At 35.9% G+C, this 22,721-nt stretch overlaps 1 protein-coding gene across 1 annotated transcript in view; it reads left to right on the top strand.

The window, feature by feature from the left end:
- The window catches only part of LOC106873751 (leucine-rich repeat protein SHOC-2-like), a 705,478-nt gene that overhangs the window by 104,730 nt on the left and 578,027 nt on the right, over nucleotides 1-22,721 (top strand). Inside the window, exon 4 of the mRNA XM_052973213.1 lies at nucleotides 4,378-4,407. Coding sequence (XP_052829173.1) covers nucleotides 4,378-4,407 — 30 coding nt within the window. The remainder of the gene's footprint in view (nucleotides 1-4,377; nucleotides 4,408-22,721) is intronic.

The raw sequence follows: 22,721 nt of genomic DNA, 5'->3' as shown, positions 1-22,721 counted from the left end.
TACGTCACCGTAACTTAGCGGTTCCGCAAAAGAGCCTGATAGAATAAGTACTAGGCTTCCAAAGAATAAGTCCTGGGGTCGATTTGCTTGACTAAAAGGCGATGCTCCAGCATGGCCACAGTCAAATGACTGAAACAAGTAAAAGAGTAAAAGAGTATGTTAGTGTGATATTCACTTTGTTACATAATGCTATAGGATACCTTTATCTGCCACTAATTTTATATGTATGAAATTCAGTGAACCCAAGTAGATTGTAATTCAATACCATAGCATTCATTTAATATTCACTCTTCTTAACTAGTTTATTAACATATCTTTGTGAGCATTCTGTTTCTTTTCTCATTTTAACATTTAGCTACTACAAAAATTACTTATTTTTTTAAGCTAAGTGTAGTCCTTTTATTTATCACTTAATATTTTATTGCTCTTGTGATTTTGATTTTTCTTATTCTTATTGTTGCTGTTGATATTGCTGCTGTTAGTATCATTTGTAGCATTATTGGTATTATTTTTTTGTTATTTTGGTTCTTTAGAATATATTAGCAACATGAACTATCCATTTTGCATACCATAGCTAAATTTGATCGGGCCTGAAAAACAGTGTTCCACACATTTATCCATTCTTTTATCTTCTTGTTTCAATCATTTTACAGTGGCCATAACCCGTGGCCTATGCCAGAGGTGTAACCAGCCCACTTATGCGTACCTTTCCTTCATTGGACACTAAACTCTGCTTGCAAAGACCTGTTGAGGCAAGTGAAATCGAAATCAAATTCGATAACAGCTCCGCATGACTGGCATCCATGCTAGTGGAGTGCTAAAAGTACCCACTATACTCTTGGAGTGGTTGGCGTTAGGAAGGGCATCCAGCTGTAGAAACTCTGCCAGATCAGATTGGAGCCTGGTGCAGCCATCTGGCTTGCCAGTCCTCAGTCAAATTGTCCAACCCATGCCAGTATGGAAAGTGGACGTTAAACGATGATGATGATGTTGGGGCACCATCTTGAAAAGTTTTCAGTCAGAGGAATTGATCCCAGTATGTTTTTTTTACAGCCTGGTACTTATTCTACTGATCTCTTTTGCCAAAGTGCTACGTTACAGGGATGTAAACACACCAGTACCAATTGTCAGGTAGTGGTGGGGGACAAACACAGATACACTCAGAAGATTTTGGTCTGCCCAAAGCTATAGTAAAAGACAATTACGCAAGATACCACATGGTGGGACTGAACCCGGAACCATGTAATTAGGTAGCAAACTTCTTACCACTCAACCATGCCTGTGCATTTATGCATATTTTGTACAAATTTTATGTAATTTATGGCACATATAGGTACAGGTATGGCTCTGTAGTAAGAAGTTTGCTACCCAACCACATGGTTCCAGGTTCAGTCTTGCTACATGGCACCTTGGGCAAATGTCTTTCACTATAGCTTTAGACAGATCAAAGCCTTGTGAGTGGATTTGGTAGATGGAAAACTGAAAGAAACCCAACACACGCATATACACACACACACACACATCTATGTGTGTGTGTCCATGTGTCTGTGATTGTCCCCCCACCACCACTGTTTGACAACTGCTATTGATGTATTTATGATTCCATAACTTAGTGGTTGAGCAAAAGAGACTGATAGAATAAGTGCCAGGCTTAAAAAAAAAAAAGTACTGGAGTTGATTCATTTGACTAAAATGTTTCAAGAAGGTGCTCCAAAATGCTGTGATCTAAAGATTGTAACAAGTAATGAGAGAGTCCATCATACATACATACATGCATACACACATGCATTTATATATGGGTGTGTGTAGATTTTATGCCCTTTGATTTATTCCTTGTTTTAACCATTAAAGTCCAGGCTTCTTTAGCACATACTGGAGCACCATTTTTAAGGTTTGTGTATATGTGAGGTCACAAATATATGAGTGCTACTGGTAATATACTCCCACTAAGATAGCCTGTTGAAGAAGTTTATTCAAAAAACAGTAAGTGAAAAAGAAAATTTGTCAAAAGACAGATGAATGCAGTATATGGTCAACAACTATCTAGCAATAAAACAGGGTGACATTGAAGTTCTCATGACTGTGATACACTGTAAGAGTTTTCGAGAATGATGAGCCCCTAATTCTAATCATATCATCCAGTAAATGGACAACATCAACATTTGAGATCACTGCTGTCATGTGAATAGGTATTTACAGGCACTGCTGTACAGTGTACATTTCATAACTTGTATCATCTAATGTTACGAGGCAAAGAACCAGCATTGTCCATACTAGTTTTTCACTGTCCTCTGGCACTGGATGTATGATAAAATATGCAGGCATGACAAGTTGGAAACTTACAGTCCCAAACTTGACAATTAAAAGAATTTATTGGACTCCCTTGTATCTGAGCTGCCTTCCTAGTAATTTGGGGTAAGTACTGCTTAACCAAAATGACAGGGACTAGAAAAGGCATCTAGGATGCATGCTCCATAAGCTGGTCAATTTACTATGACTGATGGCTTTTTAATTCAGCAGGGGCAACAAGTGTAAAAAAAGGAAAAAATCAATGATACATCAAAGGATGTGCTGCTGGAATGTGTAAACCCTGTTAAATAATTGGAAATTTAGCTGAGTTTGCTCCTGTTGCAGCAGAGTTTGACCAATATAAGACTGATATTGTTGTGTTTTCTGAGATTGTCATCAGAAGAAGGTCAGCTAATTGAAATATATAGCAGTAGCTTCTTTTGGATTGCTTGGGTCAGAGAGGTAACCTTTCTTGAGATTGGGGGACTGGTGATTATAGGGGCTAGTTCTAAGGAGCAGTGTTTGAGGGTAATGGAAAGGACACACAGGACTGTTAGACTCTTAGTTTGAATTGACTGTGGTACTCTTGCACACTACATGTGTGTATGCAAGATAGTAGACCTGGATGGTTAGAAGCAGATAGAAGTGAATGAAAATTGTGGTGTGTGTGTAATCTGGAGTAGACTGCAAAGCTGGTGTAAGAGTTGAGGTTTTCTCTGCTGGAGTTGATGGAAAAAGGATTCTGCAAATTTGGAAGTCTTTTTGGCAAGGACCTAAAAGATTGACTGTAATTTTGAAGGTGGGATAGTTTGAGAGCTGTATGATGCATGAAGTTCTATTTTGAGGTTTAGATAATGGCTTTTCATGTTACATTTCTGAGTAAGTGCCATCTAGCTTTTGAAGATGGAGAAGTTTGCAAGATGTCGTAGGCCTGGAATTTTGCCAGAACAACTTCCACACAACTGTGGGAGACTTGGAGCATTGAATTTTTGTTGTGTATGAGATATGAAGAGACATACTTTGGGATAGTTTTAGCTACCTGTCTAGACAATACAAATATTTGAGATGTCTACCTGTCTAGCTCCTTCTGATAGGAGCTGCCAAGGAATGGACAATTAGCATTAATCTTGTGGGGCTCTTGCTAATTAACTAACTTCAAGCACCATGGGGTGTGGGGTTTAAGGAATTTTGTGTGGATGATTGGTTGCAATGAGGTAGTCCTGTGAGATATGGAGACAATTATAATATGGTATTATGTTTGGAGGTGAGAATGAAATTACAAATATTTAGGATGTCTACATGAAAACTTGTGAACATTGAAGTCATTGAGAATGATGACTTTGAAGATGGGTTAGAGCTCAAAGAGAAGATGCATTCAAAGAGATGCTAGTAGTGTGAAGAGTTAGGAAAGCAACAGGTTGCAGATGTATTTGGGGTAATGAGGGAAGAAGACTTTTATCCAGTGTTGCTGAATGTGCACCTAAGTAAGAGATGATGAGTGGTATCTAGATTGGAACGAAGTTTGTGGACATTGGAAAATAGTTTAGATGATTTGCTTTTAGTTTTTGGCCTACAGATGAAGAGTAGTGAGTAGTGGTACATTGAAAGGTTATGACAGGCTCCCAGCCAGTGACCTAGACTGAATACTTGCTGGAGGCCTGTCATAAGGAAATGCTGCTAAAGGCATCCAAGAGTCAGATGGTAGTGTTAAACTGTGTGGCATCATAAGCCTGCCAACTCCCCACCACAGAAAAAGGTGAAGATATATAAAGAAATGAGAATGCAAATGTTAGTATTTCAAAAATTATGTCTCTTACAGAAGAAATTAGGATTTCAGGATTTTGCAATAGTGGATCTATTGTATATTTTATCTTTTACTTGTTTCAGCTGAGGTCATGCTGGGACACTGTCTTTCGTAATACTGTTTTTCTTTTCTTTTCTTTTTTTTTTGTTGATTAAATAATAGTTGGTTTATGAAGTGGTAATGTAGTATTGAATAAAACTTGAATTTACTGTGTTAAATAACATCTTTTTCTTTTCTTTTTTTTTGATCCATTAATTATCTCTTTTCTATTTATTTTCCTGCAGATAACTGTCATACCTAGCTCTGTTAAAGAGGTTGGTATAATTTAAATTTTTTATATTCACTTATCTTATTTATCTTTTATATCACTGAAGTTTTTGCTTTCATCAATGATTTTTTGTTGATATGTTTACTTTGTAAGGCTGCAGTGAATGTGTGGACAATATATTTTCCCTTTATTTTAATCAATATCATCAACATTAGCAGTAGCACCATCTCAACTTTATCTCTACTTTTCAATAATTTTGGTTTGTCAGATAAAGTCATTGTTTTTCCACTTATTTTAATCTTTATATTTCATCACAGTTTTTACAAATCGGTCAATATATATCCTTCATTGTTCATGACTCCTTGTCAGCATTCCACTAGTTTGTTAATGTCTTCATGATAGAAATCACCAGGCCTTGATTTGAAGAATTCATTGAACAAAACATCTCACAAATTTATATATAAAGATAAGCAGACTTAGGTTTTTTTTTTATTAGCATCATAATGTGCATTGTAAGATACAAATACGACAATAATTTATTTTCAAATGCAGAGACACTGTTAGAACAGCAGAAACATTGGGTAAGTTTCTTTTACAAAGTGGAAAAATTTGTCAGGAGTGGCTGTGTGGTAAGTAGCTTGCTTACAAACCACATGGTTCCAGGTTCAGTCCCACTGTGTGGCACCTTGTGCAAGTGTTTTCTATTATAGCCTTGGCCAACCAAAACCTCGTGAGTGGATTTGGTAGATGGAAACTGAAAGAAGCCCGTCATATATATGTATATACATGTGTGTGTGTTTGTGTTTGTCTCCCCCCCCCCCCATCATCGATGGACAACTGATGTTGGTGTGTTTACATCCCCGTAACTTAGCAGTCTGGCGAAAGAGATTGATAAAATTAGTACTAGGTTTACAAAGAATAAGTCTTGGGGTTGATTTGTTCGACTAAAGGTGGTGCTCCAGCATGGCCGCAGTCAAATGAGTGAAACAAGTAAAAGAATAAAAGAGTAAACAGCCATAGGTCCCTTGACTGTTTGTTGACAAATTTTTCCACTTTGTAAGGGTAATTTACCCAATGTTTCTGCTGTTCTAACAGCGTCTCTGCATTCAAAAATAAATTATCACCTTATTTATATCTCACTGTTGGAGAGTCACTGAAAAAGTGAAAACCTAGAGCTATTTTAACTGGAGTATATGGTGGGTGCAGTAGAACTTCCTAACAGAGCTCATGAATAGTATTTTTGGTCAAATTAGTGATGTGGAAGCTAGCATTATTGAAGAAGCATGTAATGTTACTGATTGGGTCATTTCTGTTGGATTGCCTTATTGATCTCTGCATTGACCATTTGGTTGTTTTCAAGCATTTTGTAGTGGATTAGCCCTTCCAAATCCCATCTTGTGTGATTGCAGCTCTGACTTGGCTTGAGGTACTGCTTGTTGGATCTCAACTGTTCTTTCCTCTATTGATGTGAAGATACCATTTTTCATCACTGTGATGACGTGGTTAAGAAATCTCTGTCTACAAGTAGCCTATGTTGAACAAACTAAGTGGTAGTGATAGAGGTGCACTGGAGTTTCTCATTCTCAGAGAGTGTAGCTCCCATCCACCTAGTTTTAGGATCTTACCCATTGAGTGAAGGTGACAGGTGATGTTATCACGAGAGCATCCCATCTGCTGGGCCAATTTCCTTGTGGATTGTCATGGATCTCCAAAGATGAAATTGTTTAATCAATCCTCATTGAAGCAAAAAGGTTGACTGGAACATTGAGGCTCTCAGGGGTTGAATTTCCCCTCCTTGAAGAATGAAAACCATTCTCTGCAGTTCGTTCACTAATAGTACCTTCTCCATACACAGTACAAATGTCTTAAGTGGCTTTGGTACCTTGATTGAAAGCAAAGAGAAGCAATGCCGAAAACCTTAATTTTTTATCTAGTTAGCACTCCATTGTCATATGTTTGAAAAGAGGTAAAATTCTAAACTGATAAACAAAAGTTGAAGAGGAAAAAGGGAGCTAAAAAAAACCCACATAAAACAGAGAAAATCATTTTTTGTGTTAATTCAAATAACATTGGAAAGAAACAAATGATTATACCTGAGAATCTAATAATTTTATTATCATGCTCTCAAGGTATTATTTAACTGTTTACAAACTTCTCTGACAGTTATATTAAGAAACAATGTATAAAAGTAAAGTGGTCAAAATGTTCTATCCCTATTAATTGAATTCTTCTTTATGTTCCTTTCATGATATGAATGGGTTATTATATAATCTATTCCTTTGCTTAAGTGTGGTTGTTTGAATATATATTTTAGTTAGCAATTGTTTAAGTAACATGGAATACATTTTGATTATAAATTTGAGCAAACTACTTATGTTTCAGCTATCATAAATTGTCATTCTGACTTTTCTTCCAGGTCAAGGATAATAGTTATAATTGTAATACTGATGCTCTGTTCATGGACTTTCTCAAGTGGCTTATGTGTCCAATCTTTGCTTCAAAAGTTCTCTTGCATTCACAAGATGTAGTTCCAGATGTCTTGTTATTGTTGCCTTTTCTATTTTCTTTTCTAATTCTGTGCATCTGTTTATTTAAAAAGTGTTCTTTCTTGAATTATGGTCTGCCTGGGTATACAAGTTTTGCTTTAGCAGATGTTCATTTTTCATCAAGACATGATTACTCCATCTGAATTTGTTCTTGACAAGAAAGTTTCACTATGTGTTGATTTTGCTACCTTCAGCACACTAACATTGGTTTTAGTGTTGATGGAACATTTTAAGTTGCTTTCAGATATTGTTGGTATATTGTTCAGGTTTCCTATTGATACAGAAACATTGAAATTACAACCAGTCTGTACTCTAACATTTTGGTATCTATTCAGGTTTAACGATTATGTATGTCTTTTGTTTGAAGACATCCAAAAGCTGTTCCTGCACAATTAAGATAGTGGATTTTGTCATTAAAATTCATGTTGAAGGAGAAGTGACTTCCAATATATGGAAAGTGATCGATATTTTCAAGGGTTGTTTAACCAAGATGGTTTGAGTCTTCTTGGAGTTCATTGTTTGTCCAAATTTCTTGTATACACTGGTGAAGATAACTAGGAGCTGTTGCTGATGTTTTTCTGAGAAAGTGGCTACTCTTTTTATCTGCAGATCCAAACAAAATAAAAGAGCTTCTAGGTATCTATTTTTGGACTGGATATAGACAATTTCAATTTTGGGTGTTATCATCCTTGGTGTTGATGATTGTCAGTATAAATCTTTGCAATACTCCTGATTTGACTTGAAACAATTCACAGTTATTGTTGACTAGCTGTAGCAGACATGTTTACATGTAGGAATACCAGGATTTAAATTTACTTTACAAGGCAGCCATAGATAATAGATAAGACATTCCATTAGAGTTCTTGGTATCAAGTCAGGATTTTGGTTAGGTCAATAAAAACTATGTCCACATGTTGTGATGGTCTCCATATTTTTCTTGTAGTTGATACACAGTGAAAATTATGTTGGCTTTTCTATGCAATATAATTTTTATATTATATGCAATATAATATAAGAATTATAAAGTCAGCTTGAGCCAATTGTTCATGATGCAGGTGAATATCTTGCCCTTTGTTGTCAACAAGCAAGTTCTTCAGTAGTTTCTGTGTTTGGGTTAATTGCTTTCCTTTTGTAAATGATAATAATTACTGTGTCTCTAAATTCTTTTGATGCATCTTCATTTATGTAGACCTTGTCAAGAAATTAACGTAGTTAATAACAAAGTACATTGCTTGCCTTCAACATGAATGTTTTAGATCATAGTTGGTATTATATTGAGACTAATGAGCCTGCAGCTTTGTTATTGTTAAAGGTTTTGAGAAAGTCTTCCTAGACTTCTTCAGGTATTGATCTATTGCTTAACCATTTCATTACTATATTTCTAACCAAAATATACACCTTATGTGCTTCAATTAAATTGTAAAATAATTGTGAATTTAGATTGGCTTCATAAAACCTTATTTATTGACATATTAATGTGAGTTTTGGAACACTGTGTAACAAATGGTTCCTAACCAAATTTATTGCATAATTTTTGTCTCAAAGCTAATCTAATGACAGGTACAAAGTAAATGCAACAAAATATGAATTTATTAAAATTTTTTATGTATTTGTTTTGCAAGATTCGTGATGTGAAATTGTGTGTTAAAACAGATATTGTTATGTTTTGGGTTGGTCATTTTTTTTCTTGTTTAATCCATTTTCTTGTTTAATCCATTCTCTGAGAATGGATTAAACAGAATAAGAGGAGACACTTGGGAAATTAAAAAAATAAATAAATATGTACACCCACACTCTCCAAGAAGTGTATAGTTTAAAAGGAGAGATGTTGTAGTGTGAACTGGCACCCCTGCATGTGACAGTCAGTGGACTGGATGAGTCTAAAAATAGATCAGCCAGTAGACAGTTGAGGTCAAACAGTGAGAATGTTATTGATTCTACATTGGAGTGTTATTGTGCAAATGGTTATAAGATAACCAACTCTTATTACATTGCCTCTTGTTATATGATTATATTTGGTACTATGTGTGTGTATGTGTAACAACACATACACACACACATCATATATAATCATTGACAATATAACATTTACCTTGCTTAACACACATGAGATTGTCTAATCATTAAATGACCACCATTAATGGAACAAGGTTCAGATAAGCTGAATTTTCGCTTTTTTCCCTAGCTTTACTTGTGGTGTCATGTTATTCTTTTCAACCATACTGTCCACCTTGATTTTCTATATATATATATATATATATATATATATATATATCTCCTGCCCTCTCATACTATTTTGTTAGATGTTTGTCTCATGTTTTAGAAGTTTCATTTTCAGAAGATTCAACCTTGCTGCTTTGGTAGTTCACAATGTGAACCACCACCTCTACTGGAATTCTTTCTCTTTGAACCATTCTTCTATACTAGAAATCTGTATAGAAAGCACCCTTCCACTTTCCCCTCCCTCCTACAAAGATCCGACCACTAGCAACGATATTACTACTATTACATAAAAACAGCATTGCTAGCTTACTAGCATTGGAAATATGACAAGGGCTAGTTATTGGCTCTATTTTATCTATCTTATCTGGTAGATGTGGTAAGTGGGGTTAGTTATTGCTGTTATTTCATCTATTTTATCTTTGTATAAGCAATTGTGTATACCACACTCTCCTGGTAGACACGGCAAATTTGAAGTGACTGTATGATGCTAAATTAAGTGCAGGATAACCTATATGAAACTTACTTGAACTTATATCAGATGTTTGGCAAACAAACATCCATGCAAACCTTCTTTTCAGATGCAGAATGCTCTCCGCTATCCCTCTGTGCCTTTCCCCACTCTTAGAGTTACAATGCTCAATGTAGGCATATTGAAAGGTAGGTCTAGTGAGATCTTCAACATGCTGGAATGAAGGCATGTAGGTGTGAATTGCATTCAAGAAGTAAGGTGGAGGAGAGCTTCTGCCACATTCCTCACAGGTAAAGAACATAAGTATAAAATCTTTTGGGTGGGTAATAGTGATGGGGTTGGTGGTGTGGGCATACTTCTTGCTAAGAAATGGGCTGAGAAGGAAATTGAGGAAGTTAGAGAATGTAATAGGATACTTAAGCTTAGACTTCTTTTGCAAAGTGGAGCAGCAACTATTATTCTGTCTATGCTCCTCAACCAGACTGCCAGATGAACAGAAAGATCAATTTTAAGACACTCCGTTGCTGACTACCTCCTCAACAAATGACAGTGACTTTGTCGTCGTGGCTGGTGACTTTAAAGGACATATCAGGCAGCATCCAAGTGGTTTCTTAGGGGTGCATGGAGGCTATGATTTGGGCTCCTGTGATAAGATGACTGTCATTACCTTATTTATAGTGACTAGCACATACCACTCATCACGTCGGAGGGGTGTACCATTATTACTCCCCTTTTTAAGTTTTTTCTTTTAGGGAGTATCATTTTATTTCTTTTAATAGCAATGTTTTTATATCACTCCACCTCCTTTTTTGAGTTCTCTTTCTTACACATTTAATATATTTTCCATTTGGAATTCACTTCCAGGAACTCCGTACATTTTCTTTTACTTACACTGCACCTGGCTTCAATCACCTGTCGTGGCATTGGTACTTGAAAAGTATCATATAACTATTCTATTGGTTCTTCCATTCTCTTGGGTTCACTCTCAATGAATCTTTTTTCAGTTGGTTCATTTGTCTTTTGTATATGCCTTTTCTACTTTTTGCCAAGTATAGCATTTTTCCTATGTGTTTGGTAATCATGCCATCTTCCCAACTTTGCTTTCTGTTCTTATATACCCTCACAAACAACCTTCCTGGTAGCAATTTGTCAGAGACTGATTTTATTTTCCTCACAAGCATCAGCTCCACAGGTGACATACCTCCTGGTGTATTTGGATTTGGTGTCACATGGTATAATCTTAAGAATTGTTGTAGAGCTACCTCATCCGTGACTCTCATTCGACTTTCTTAGGGCTCTCCTGAACGTATCAACAAAGCATTTTGCTTGTCTATTAATCTGGGATGGTATGGCTACAGTGAATGTTTTACAGAACTTTTAAAATTCAAAATACGCAAATTCTGTTCCATTGTCAGATGCTATTGCATCTGGGATGCCAAATCTTGCAAACAGCTCATGTAAAAAATTTGTCACAGTTGGGAAGGTTGTTTTTTTTCACACTTACACATTTCTGGCCATTTAGAGAAACTATCAACTACCTCTAAGTATTATGAACCGTTTAAAGGAGCAGCAAAATTGATGTGTGGTCTCAACCACAGAACATCTACTTTTGGCTCAAGCTCACTCTTCATCGTCAGTAATTTTGCTGCTAGAGCACATCCTCTACAACCTTTCACTAAATTTTCGATTTCTCTATCCATTTTTGGCCAGTACACATAGCTATGCATTAAAGATTTCATTCTCAAAATACCAAGATGTCCAACATGAAATTCCCTTAACATTTTTTTTTTTTGTAGTGTTTCAGGTATCACAACTCTCTGTGCATACATCAGTACACCATCACAAATTGAGTTTAGGTTCATCTCTTCATTTTGTTTCACATCAATCCTCTTCCTATTTACTTTTCCTGACCACAGTGTTCTTTTCACTCCTGTTATGAATTTGTTCTTTACCGCATTTTGCTTTGTCTTCTAGGGTTACCAGTAATTCATGTACCACATTCCACATTAAATATTTTATTTCTCCGCCTGCGCTTAAAGCTACGATTACTGTATCTTAGAATGGCTTGTAGTGTTTCAGTATCAGTCTGGACAAACCATCCGTATGCCCTAGTTTTTTTGACGGTAAATATTCCATTTTGTAGTCATATTTCAATAATGTAGTGCACCATCACTATAATCTATTTGCTGTGTGTGGTATTCCTTTTTTTAGAACTGTATATTGACAGTATACTTTCAAGTTTTATCATTCACAATGGTAATATCACTTCCAGTGTCTAACTGCATTTTTACTCTTATATTTTTAATTTTCACATTTACAAATTTTCTCATTGTTACATTACCATTTTCTTCGAATGACATACTGTTCCTTTGTTCCAATGTTTTGTCATCATGGTTTTATAGTGCATTTTTACGTGATCAATTTTTCCACAATGGAAGCATTCTGCTTTCTTAAAAGGCAGTTTTTCTTCAGGTGTAGACCTCTACATGCAAAGCATGGGTATTTTTCCTATTTCTTGTCCTATTTGTACTGTATTTTAATACACACTTGATTTCTATTCTGCCTATTTCGCACTTGTTGCACTTGCTTTTCTGTGTCGTGAATTTAAATTTATTATTCTTTTACAGTTTTCTGACATTTGTTATAAGCTTAGTTCTGTTCCAGCTTACTGAGAATTCTTGTTCTTACTTATGCACCTTTCATCATCATCGTTTAACGCCCTTTTTCCTTGCTGGCATGGGTTGGACGGTTTGACTGAAGACTGGCAAGCCAGAAGGCTGTACCAGGCTCCAATCTGATCGCACAAAGTTTCTAAAGCTGGATGCCCTTCCTATAACACTAGCTACGCCAAGAATGTAGTCGGTGCTTTTTATGTGCCACCAGTCGGGCGGTACTGGCATTGACCATGCTTGACTGGTGCTTTTTATGTGCAACTGGCACAGGAGCTGGTCAGGTGGCACTGGCATCGGCCATGACAACTACTTCACTTGACTCAACAGGTCGTCACAAGCACAGTTTATTGCTCCTCCCTGAGTAAATATCAGACACTTGAACATATCTGGCGTTAATTCATCCAGCTTTTCACATTTCTACCAGCATATGTGACGTAGTCCTCTTCTTTGTTCTTTTCTAGGTTCAACCATTTCCAACATGTATTGAACAATGAGCTTTTCTTACTAAAGTTTATGTCAGAAGGTTTTCTTGAGAGTACGTAATTGTTGTAACACTTATGTTCTGCTACTGCCAGTTCTTAAGATTAAATGTGTTTTCATATCATCGTTCCAAACTTTGCACTCTTTATTGCAAATTTGTTAGTATCTTCTATAGTAAGCCTTGAAGGTAACTCCTTTGTCTAGTTTGTGCTTAAACTCTGTTATTGAGTTCACAGCATAATCTGGTGAGAACAGTTTTCCAGCATTTCCTGATGACTTACTATTCATTAATTGCAGAATTTATTGTTGTAATAGTAATTGTTGTTGTTGCTTCTGCTATTGTTCTTGCAGTTGTAGCTGCTGCTGTTGTTATTCTTTCAGTTGCTGTTTTTGCAACTCAAGCTAACTAGCCAACAAATTTTCCATAATTTTACGATTTTTTGCCCATAAAATTCACACAAAAAAAGTTTTGAGTTTGTTAATTCCTTGTCACCACTGTTGTAATCCTTAATGTCAGCTTGTTATAATGCCAACTTCGGTATAGCAGTATAGTTGTTTAACCAGTAAAGACACGACTATCTAAGACTGTCTACTTTGTCCTCTCTCTTTATACTGACTAACATCACCTTATTTATAGTGACTAGCACATACCACTTATCACATGGAAGGGGTGTACCATTATTACTATTATCCCCACAACATTTACTTTCATCTGACCACACTACAAACTGCCAAAATTTATCTTCTTTGTCCTTGTGCTCCCTATCTTTTCATTTTGTTGATGTCTGAAATCAATAGTTTCTTTCTTGCAGTTCTTCTTTCATATCGTGGATTTCCATTACAGAGTAAGGCAACATTTCCATGTTGTTTGCAGCCTCTCTGACACTAAGGTGGCAGTTTTTGATGATTTCCCTCCTCAGTGCCCTCTTTTCTGTATCCAAAATATATTCAGCATTCCAGAATGATATTTTACACAATAATGTCCTTCTTAAAACCTTTTGACAATATTATCGGGTTGAGTCATAAATAATTTCCGATTTTGTTAAATATCTTTACTCATGAAAAAATTTTACAAAGAATCCTTTTCAAATATTGCCATTATTTTGAATGACCTCTTGCTTTTTGATTCCTCTTGAGTAAAATTCAACTGGCCTTGACATGAAGAAGCTTTCCACACATCCTCACATTTTCACCTGATTTTCTTGAGAAAACTTTTTCCCCATCAGAGCATTTTGTAGAGAGCAAAGATGATGGAAATGAGTTGGTGCAAAGTCCAGTGAATATGGTGGATGGAGTAGAACACACCAGTCTAAATCCAATATTTTATCCTGCATGATCCTTACTGAATATGGTCTTGTATTATCATGGAGAAGCACACTGTTTCTCCTTTTGACGAGTGCATGGCATTTTCTTAAAAGATTTTCATGCACATGCCACTGTTGAGAGTATATGTTGGCTTTAGTGTTTGATTGCAGTTTAAAAACTCAAAATGAATAACACTGTGGTGATTCCATCATACACACAGCATAACCTTCCTTCCATTGAGCTCAGCCTTTGAGATAAGTTGCAGAGGCTTATCCTTGTCAGTCCACAGCCTTTTGATTTGAACATTGTCTTAAAAGACCCATTTTCCATTACCTCTAATGATATTATTGAGAAAGGGGTTATTTTTCTATCTTGAAAGAAGACTTGTCTCTATGAACATTTGATCTTCCCTACTCTTCTCACTATGAATATGGGGAACTCAATCACCCAGCTTGCTGACTTTTTCCTGTCTTTTCAAAGTGAACTGGGATATGTTGAGATGGTGGATTGGGATGTGTTTGAGGTCAACTGCTAATTCCCAAGTAGTTTTGCAAGGATTGAATTCCACTAATTCTCTTAAAGCATCATGATTGAAGTTTGATGAGTGTCCTGGTGCGAAGTCTGATGACAAATCCTTGGAATGAAACTTTGAAAACCAATTTCGCACCTGCTGGTCAGTAATGACACGTTGGCCATAAACACTGTACATTTTCTCAGCTGTTTCTGTGGCATTTTTCCGTTCTTAAACTCTCACAACACCACTTGTTGAATAGGCACTTCCAGTTCATCCATTTTAGGAGAGTGAAATTTAATATTAATCTATGATGTGCACACTTTCACTGCTAAAATACGAATGGTAGATGAGGGTCTTTTAAAAACAGTAGTTTCCATTTTAATTTTAAAGTTTGAAATGTATCATTACAATTTACTTCCAAAAAATGGAAACTATTTATGACTCAATCCAATATTAACAGTCTGATGATTTACCATAAAATACATTGCTATTTCTCTGTTCAACTTTCTGCACTAATGCCATCCCATGTTTTGCCCCCATTTGAACTTGCTAATTTCTGCACTTACATTCACTTTCATTGTCAAATATCATTTGAAAAATCTATTTGCAAAAGATAAGAGAAAAATTCAATATAAAATGCAAGAAACATGTTACAAATTATTAAATCTCAAAAATTCAAGGTGGCTAAAAACTTATTGTAGACCACTGTGTATGTACATATATAGTGTATTTGTGTGTTATGTGTGTATATATATATATATATACATATAGTGAAGGTGCATGACTTAGTGGTTAGAGCATTCGACTCATGATTCTTAGGTTGTGTGTTCAATGGCATCATGTTGTATCCTTGAACAAAACACTTTATTTCACATTGCTCCAGTCCATGAAGCTGGCAAAAATGAGTTAGGGTACACGTGTCTGTGCATTGCTTAGCCACTTGCACGTTAATTTCACGAGCAAGCTGTTTCAATGATTGCATCAGCTGGGACCCTGATGTTTGTGTGTATGTGCATAGACTCCAACTGGAGGGTAAGCTAGAGGTAGTAGATAGCTTCCATTATTTAGGTGACCAAGTTAGTTGCAGAGGGTCCAAGAGCATATCTGTGAGAATAAGATTAGGCTGAGTAAAGTTCAGAGAGCTCCTACCTCTGCTGGCAACAGAAGGCCTCTCCCTCAGAGCGAAAGGCAGATTGTATGGAGCCTACGTGCAAACAGCTATACCACACAGCAGTGAAACATGGACTGTGGCAGCCGAGGACATGCATAGGCTTGAAAGAAATAAAGCCAGTATGCTTTGCTGGATGTGCAATGTCAGTGTGCATGTTCAACACAGTGTAGCATCTTGTGAGAAAAGTTGGGCATAAGAGGCATCAGATGTGGTGTGCAAGAGAGATGACAGCACTGGTATTGTCATGTGATACATATAGACGAAGAAAACTGTGTAAAGAAGTGCCTATCTCTAACTGAACAGGGTACCTGTGGTAGAGGTAGACCCAAGAAGACATAGGACAAAGTGGTGAAGCATGATCTTCGAACTTTGGGCCTCACAGAGGCAATGACTAATGACTGAGACCTTTGGTGATATGCTGCGCTTGAGAAGACCTGTCAAGCCAAGTGAAATCATAGTCATGGCTGATGCTGGTGTCAGATAACTGGCACCTGTGCTGGCGGCATGTAAAATGCACCTTTCAAGCATTGGACCTCACAGTGGCAAAGTGGCTGATGCTGGTGGCACATCAAAAGCTCCTTTCAAGTGGTGGGCTTCAAGGAGGCTATGACTGAGACCTTTGGTATTATGTCGTGCTTGAGAAGAAGACACATCATGACAAGTAAAATCAGTCATGGCAGATTCTAGTGTCATGCAAATGGCACATAAAAGCACCCATTACACTTTCAGAGATGTTGGAGTTAGGAAGGATATCCAGCTGTAGAAACCATGCTAAATCAGACTGGAGTCCAGTGCAGTCTTCCAGCTTGTCAGCCCTGGCCAAACCATCTAACCCATGCCAGCATGGACAACAGATGCTAAATGATGGAGTTTACTATGTATAAATGCTTCATTCAAAATGTAAAATATGTATTATATAATTTCTCAGTCTGAAGTCTGTCTAGTAGGAAATTTGTTACATGTCTGTCTAACATGTGAAACTCTGTAATTCCATGGTGAACAAATAGTCCCCCAAAATTTCCAATTCTCTGTTTTGCTATACAATAACTCTACAAAGAATATTTCCATAATTCTCAATTTTATTATGTATTTTGATTAACATACAGCAACAACTGAGTCTACATAGTGGTTTGTAATAATGGAAAAAGCAGATGTGCTTCAAGAGGAAATAGCTGGAATTTACCTTACTTACTTACACTGCACCCCCCCCTCTCTCTCACACACACAATATTCCTGTCATTCCAAGTATGTGGTAGACCACAAATTATCTTTTGTTTTTTCTCTCTTGTTCATGCTGGCATAGGTTGGTGGTTTGACCAGAGCTGGAAGGCTGCACCAGACTCCAGTCTGATTTGGCATGGTTTCTACAACTGGATGCCCTTCTTAATGCCACCCACTCTGAGAATGTAATGGATGCTTTTATGTGACACCGGCAAGAATGCCATTTGCATGACACTAGCATCTGCCATGACTGCAAGGTGATGTTGGTCAGTTTAAAGAGAAAGCCAGTCATGCACAGCAGCCATTGAAACCAAGAGCTTGTGTACTGAAGCATTGTCCTAATGAAACAAGACCTCCTTCATAAATTTTTCAGGGTGTTTAGTCTTGATAGCCTTTCATAACTGCCTTAGTAAGTTGGCATAGAACTCTCCAGTGACAGTGTGATCATTTTGAAGATAGTCAATAAACTCAATGCTTTTTGCATTCCAAAAAACTGAGGCCATCACCTTCCCAGCAGATGAAATGACCCAACCTTCTTTGGAGCAGATGAAGAGGAGTGTTTCTACTGCATGGATTGCCTCTTTGTTTCTGTTCAAAGTGATGAAGCCAACACACATCCTAGGTTAGGAAACTTTCAAGGAAATTAGCTGTAAATACCTCAAACAATGTCAGATATGCCCATGTTGTGATTAACCTGGTGTGCTTTTGATCAGGTGTCAGAAGACGTGACACCCATCGAGCATAATCCTTTGTCATACCAAGTACATTGTGCAGAATATTCTCAACTCTCTCCCAGGATATGCTAATAACATTGGCTAAATAGTCAGTTGCCTGTTATCCACCAACATGTGGTGAACACAATGTTTTCCGCAGTGGTGGCAGTTTTGGGACATCCAGACCTTGGAGCAACTTCAACACTCTGTTCCCCTCTTAAATTCAGCTGCCCACTTTTGCACTCTTGATAAAACTGGAGCATTATCCTGTAATGTCAGCGTGAATGTTCTTGGGGAGTAAAGCCTTTTTTCTGGAGGTACGTGATAACACCATGAAGCTAAATTTTATCTATTTTCAAGAGAAGTTACTACTAGTTACATTTGAAGTCTTCTTTGAAAAGTCTGATTGCCAGTTTACCTGAAAGGAAACAATGCAGTTATTAATATGTAGAGTTGAAATGAATGCATGCAAAACTTCTAGCATCACTCTTTCATAGATAGCCTATGAACTTTTCAACCCAACCTCATACTTATTGGTTGAGCTGATTCATTTTTAAAATTGTTTAAGTTTTGCAACATGTCAGTGATGGTCTCTGTTTTAATGGGTTTAAACTTTTTTAAAAAGATGTACAAAAAATTATTATTTACATACCTCATTTATAAATTAATTCAGTTGTTTGATCTTACTGCGCAAATATATTTATTACATTGTCATAGAAACCTGTTTTAATCAATTGTTGAAGTAAATATTTTTCAATTCACCTAAGAGCCAACCCTGAAAGTCTTTTCTCTCGTATTATATTTCTTTGGTAAGTTTTAATTCTTTTCAATGTAGAAAAGACCCACTCTACAGAGGCAGTTGTAGACTGAATTGCCAAATAAGGTAGCAAAGATATAAGAGTTCTGGTTTCAGTCAGATCATTGATGTAAATGTAATGCATTAAATTACTCACACTTTGCTTTTTAAAATCTTGCATAGACTACAAAACATTTACTTCACTCTGTAATCGTATTATGTAAAAAAAAAAAAATTTAAAAAAATAAAAAAAACCTACCATAAGTAGTTTCTAAAGAATTTAAAGTATCCACTGTGGAAATTGTTTGTAATATTCCTCACTTGATGAAATTGCAAAGTTCTGTGAATTTAAGCTCTTCTAAGGATGAATATTGTGTTTTTAATTCATTACCTATTATATCAGTAAATTTGCTATAGAGCATTCTATAATGTTGTTGGGGATCAGTAGATTTATTCCTGGACCTCTTAATTTTGATTGCTGCATCAATTCCATATCTTCCCCCAACATATAAAAGCTTTAAAAATTGAGTTAATTTTCGAGCACAGTCCTAGTTTTATCTATTTGCTCTTTACAATATACTGTGTTATGACTTTTAGTTTGAAGGATGTTAAATAAGACATCAGTGAAAGAAAATATGTCACTAATATGTTCTGATAAAAATAAGAAATTGGAAGCTTTTAAATTATGTAAGAATCATCATCATCATCATCATCATCGTTTAACGTCCGCTTTCCATGCTAGCATGCGTTGGACGATTTGACTGAGGACTGGTGAACCAGATGGCTACACCAGGCTCCAATCTGATTTGGTGGAGTTTCTACAGCTGGATGCCCTTCCTAACGCCAATCACATCTAGGTTTACCTTGAAAGACATAGGATGAGGTGGTGAAGCATGATGCCTGAAGTTTGGGCCTCATGGAGGTAGTGACAAGTGAATGAAACCTTTGGCGATATGCTGTGCTTGGGAAGACCTGTCAAGCCAAGTGAAATCATAGTCATGGCTGATGCTGGTGTCTTGTAGCTAGCACCTGTGCCAATGGCACATAAAGAGCGTTGGGCCTCACGGAGACAAAGTGGCTGATGCTGGTAGCACATGAAAAGCTCCTTTCAAGTGTTGGGCCTCACGGATGCAATGACTGACACCTTTGGCATTATGTTGTACTTGAGAAGATCCATCAAGACAAGTAAAATTGCAGTCATGGCAAATTCTGGTGTCATGCAAATGGCACTTGTGCCAGTGTCACATAAAAGTACCCATTACACTCTCGGAGCGGGTGGCATTAGGAAGGCATCTAGCTGTAGAAGCCATACCAAATCAGACTGAAGTCTTGTGCAGCCTTTCAGCCCTAGTGAAACCGTCTAACCCATGCCAGCATGGGCAACGGATGCTAAATAATGGTGATGATGATGATGTTTCTTTTCAAAGCCTTTTTTTAAATAACTATTTTTTAAAAATTCTCCTGTAATGCATATTTCAGTCATTTGGACTGATATTTTGAAAGTTCGAAAGATTTTACAAAAGAATTATGCATGTGTGTGTGTTTTTGTGGATTGAAAGTCAATTTAGATAAAATGGAAAATGATCTTAATATGAAACAACAAAAGATACTGGTCAAAAGGGTCAAATTCCAACTTAAATGGGACAGATAATCTTAAAAATTTCCAGCAATGTAACAATGAGCATTAAATATCAAAGAGAAAATATAATTTAGTTCCTATTAGCCTGAATAGAAGAATCCATCTGAATGACAAAGAATTTTGAAGGCTTATATTTTTAGACAGGTCAAATGGTTAGATCCACTCACCGATGTAGTCAATCTTTATAGGGACACCAGTTGCAAAAAACTGACAGAACATCGAGAGAGGTATATTGGAAGATATAGAGAGGTCATGTTGTTGTTCTTGTTGTTGCCGCATACTTTTGATGTTGCTTCATCTTTTTCTTTATTTTTGTCTTTTGTTTTGAGAAGAAATTTAACTTGAAGTAATTTTTACAGATCAATTTTTAGACACTATTCTCTGAACCTGGCAAAGGCATGTAGGGGGTGCAAATTTTAATTATGCACCACCTGAAAATTCTAGGTGGTGCACGTGAACCCCTGTTGAGAACCACTACATAGTGAAGGAATGTGTTTACATAATGAAGTTGTGTATTTTTATGATCTACTAATGAAATATATGCTGTAATTCTCATTCTCTATCTGTCTGTTTGTCTCTCTCTCTCTCTCTCAGATGCATTTGATGTCCCTATTAAATTAAATCAGACTTAGTTACCCTGTTCAGGAATGTAGTTAGTAAAAATTTTCCTAAAAACTCGCATTACTATAAAGTCATTAACGCACATAAGGTAAGGTTTGGCTTTTCTAATACCAAAAATTTAACACAAATTATCACCACCCGTAACATAAAACTATTAAGCTCTAATTCTATTGAAGATTCTAATAACATAAATATAGGTAATAATCTAAATTTTCCAAGAGACACAGTTACAGATAATCTAAAAGTAAACAATAATAATAATAGTACCAATTTTAATAATAACAACGTAATAGTAATATCTGAACTTAATCCTAATAGAATCAAATTCCTAAGTGCAAATGCAAAAACTAAAAATACTGCATACAGGTGTAATGTTTTAACCAAAAATGGAATTTGGAGTTATATTGGCTCGTTGTCACTTGAAATCTCGAGAAGAATATCGAACCATTACTCGTCATTTAGAGATAGAAAAAAAACAAAATAGCATGGCGCTTAGTAGTTTAATTTGGCAACTGAAAGACCAAAATAAGGAGTACTCTTTAGAATGGACAATTTTAGGTAAATCGTTTCCATATGACAAGGGCAAAATTTTTTTGTTCCTTATGTAATTTGGAATTGTATTTCATACTTTTTTCCAAGGGTGACCTAATTAATAAAATCACTTTTAGATCTTTCAGATGCCTACATATGAATAAACATACATTTTTGTTCTATTAATCGATATTATTAATCTAATTTAGTTAGGTTAGTTTACTACATAGCTTCATTTTATTTTAATTTGGTTTAGCTATAACCACATACCGTGATATTATATTAAATTTGTTTAGCTTTAATTTAATATTGCCTTTTCTTATTGGTAAGTTTTGTTCCTATTTAATTGTAATTTCCCTTCTAATTCTTTGTATAGCAGATATTGAAATTTTCTTTAACTGCTTGAACTATCCTTTTAATCCATTTTTTAATTTTATCTTTTACGAAGTTAATGTGTGTTTAAGACTAGATTTAGATGGTTGCTATTTGAATGTAGCTTAATTTAGTTCACTTCATAATTTATAATTTATAATCTCTTATTAATCTTGATTACATATCCTTTATTGACCTTTATAAGATTATAAAATCTTTTTTTTTTTTTTAAATCAAAATTAATATAACAATGTAATAGGATCAATAACATTGTCTGATTCATATAGATTCTCTAAAAACATATATATATTATTTTGCTAGATTTAATGTATAATTAAGATTAGATTTAGATGGTTGCTATTTGGGTGTAACTTAATTTAGCTTACTTTATAATTTTGAATTTATTATCTCTGTTTTATCTTGATTACATATCCTTTATTGGTTTCTATAAGATTATAAAATTTTCTAAAAAATCATCTGAATATATATAAGGCAGGATGTGTGTGTGTGTACACATGAATGTAGTTTATGCACGTCCACAAATTAGCACGCATGTCGCTCCAATTTTAGGAGGAGATTTGGAATGACCCTATGTGCATTTTCGTCAAATTTTTCTCTCAGAGGCACCTGCGTATACCTGTAAAAATTGATATATATAATTTACCAATTTCGAAGTTTGCGCCTGAAGGAGAGAGCGAGAAATTGTATGTTTGTGAGAGGGAGGGTGAAGGAGAGATACATTTTGTTTGCCAGCGTCTAACGAAAAAAAGTAGGCGGGCGCTATTTCTTAACAGTTGTGTGGTAAGCAGCAAACAACAAGCAAAAAGAAAAAATACCTTCTCTCTCTCTCTATCTCTCTCTCCCTCCCTTACACACACATGCCAGTTGTTTCTCTTTCTTTTTCTTTCTTTCTTTCTCTCTTTCCTTCTCTCACACACACAGCAACATTACACACAAAACACATGTTGCCAAAAAGAAATAGACACTATCTTTTTATAGTGAGTATGCGAGACAGAAAGTGTGGTGTGTATGTGAAGTTCTTTTGTTAGTGTGAGAGAGCAGCATGTGTGTGTGTGTGTGTGAGACA

The sequence above is a fragment of the Octopus bimaculoides genome, chromosome 15 (assembly GCF_001194135.2).
Source record: "Octopus bimaculoides isolate UCB-OBI-ISO-001 chromosome 15, ASM119413v2, whole genome shotgun sequence".
Classification (NCBI taxonomy): Eukaryota; Metazoa; Mollusca; class Cephalopoda; order Octopoda; family Octopodidae; genus Octopus; species Octopus bimaculoides.
This window is presented reverse-complemented; position numbering and strand designations above follow the sequence as displayed.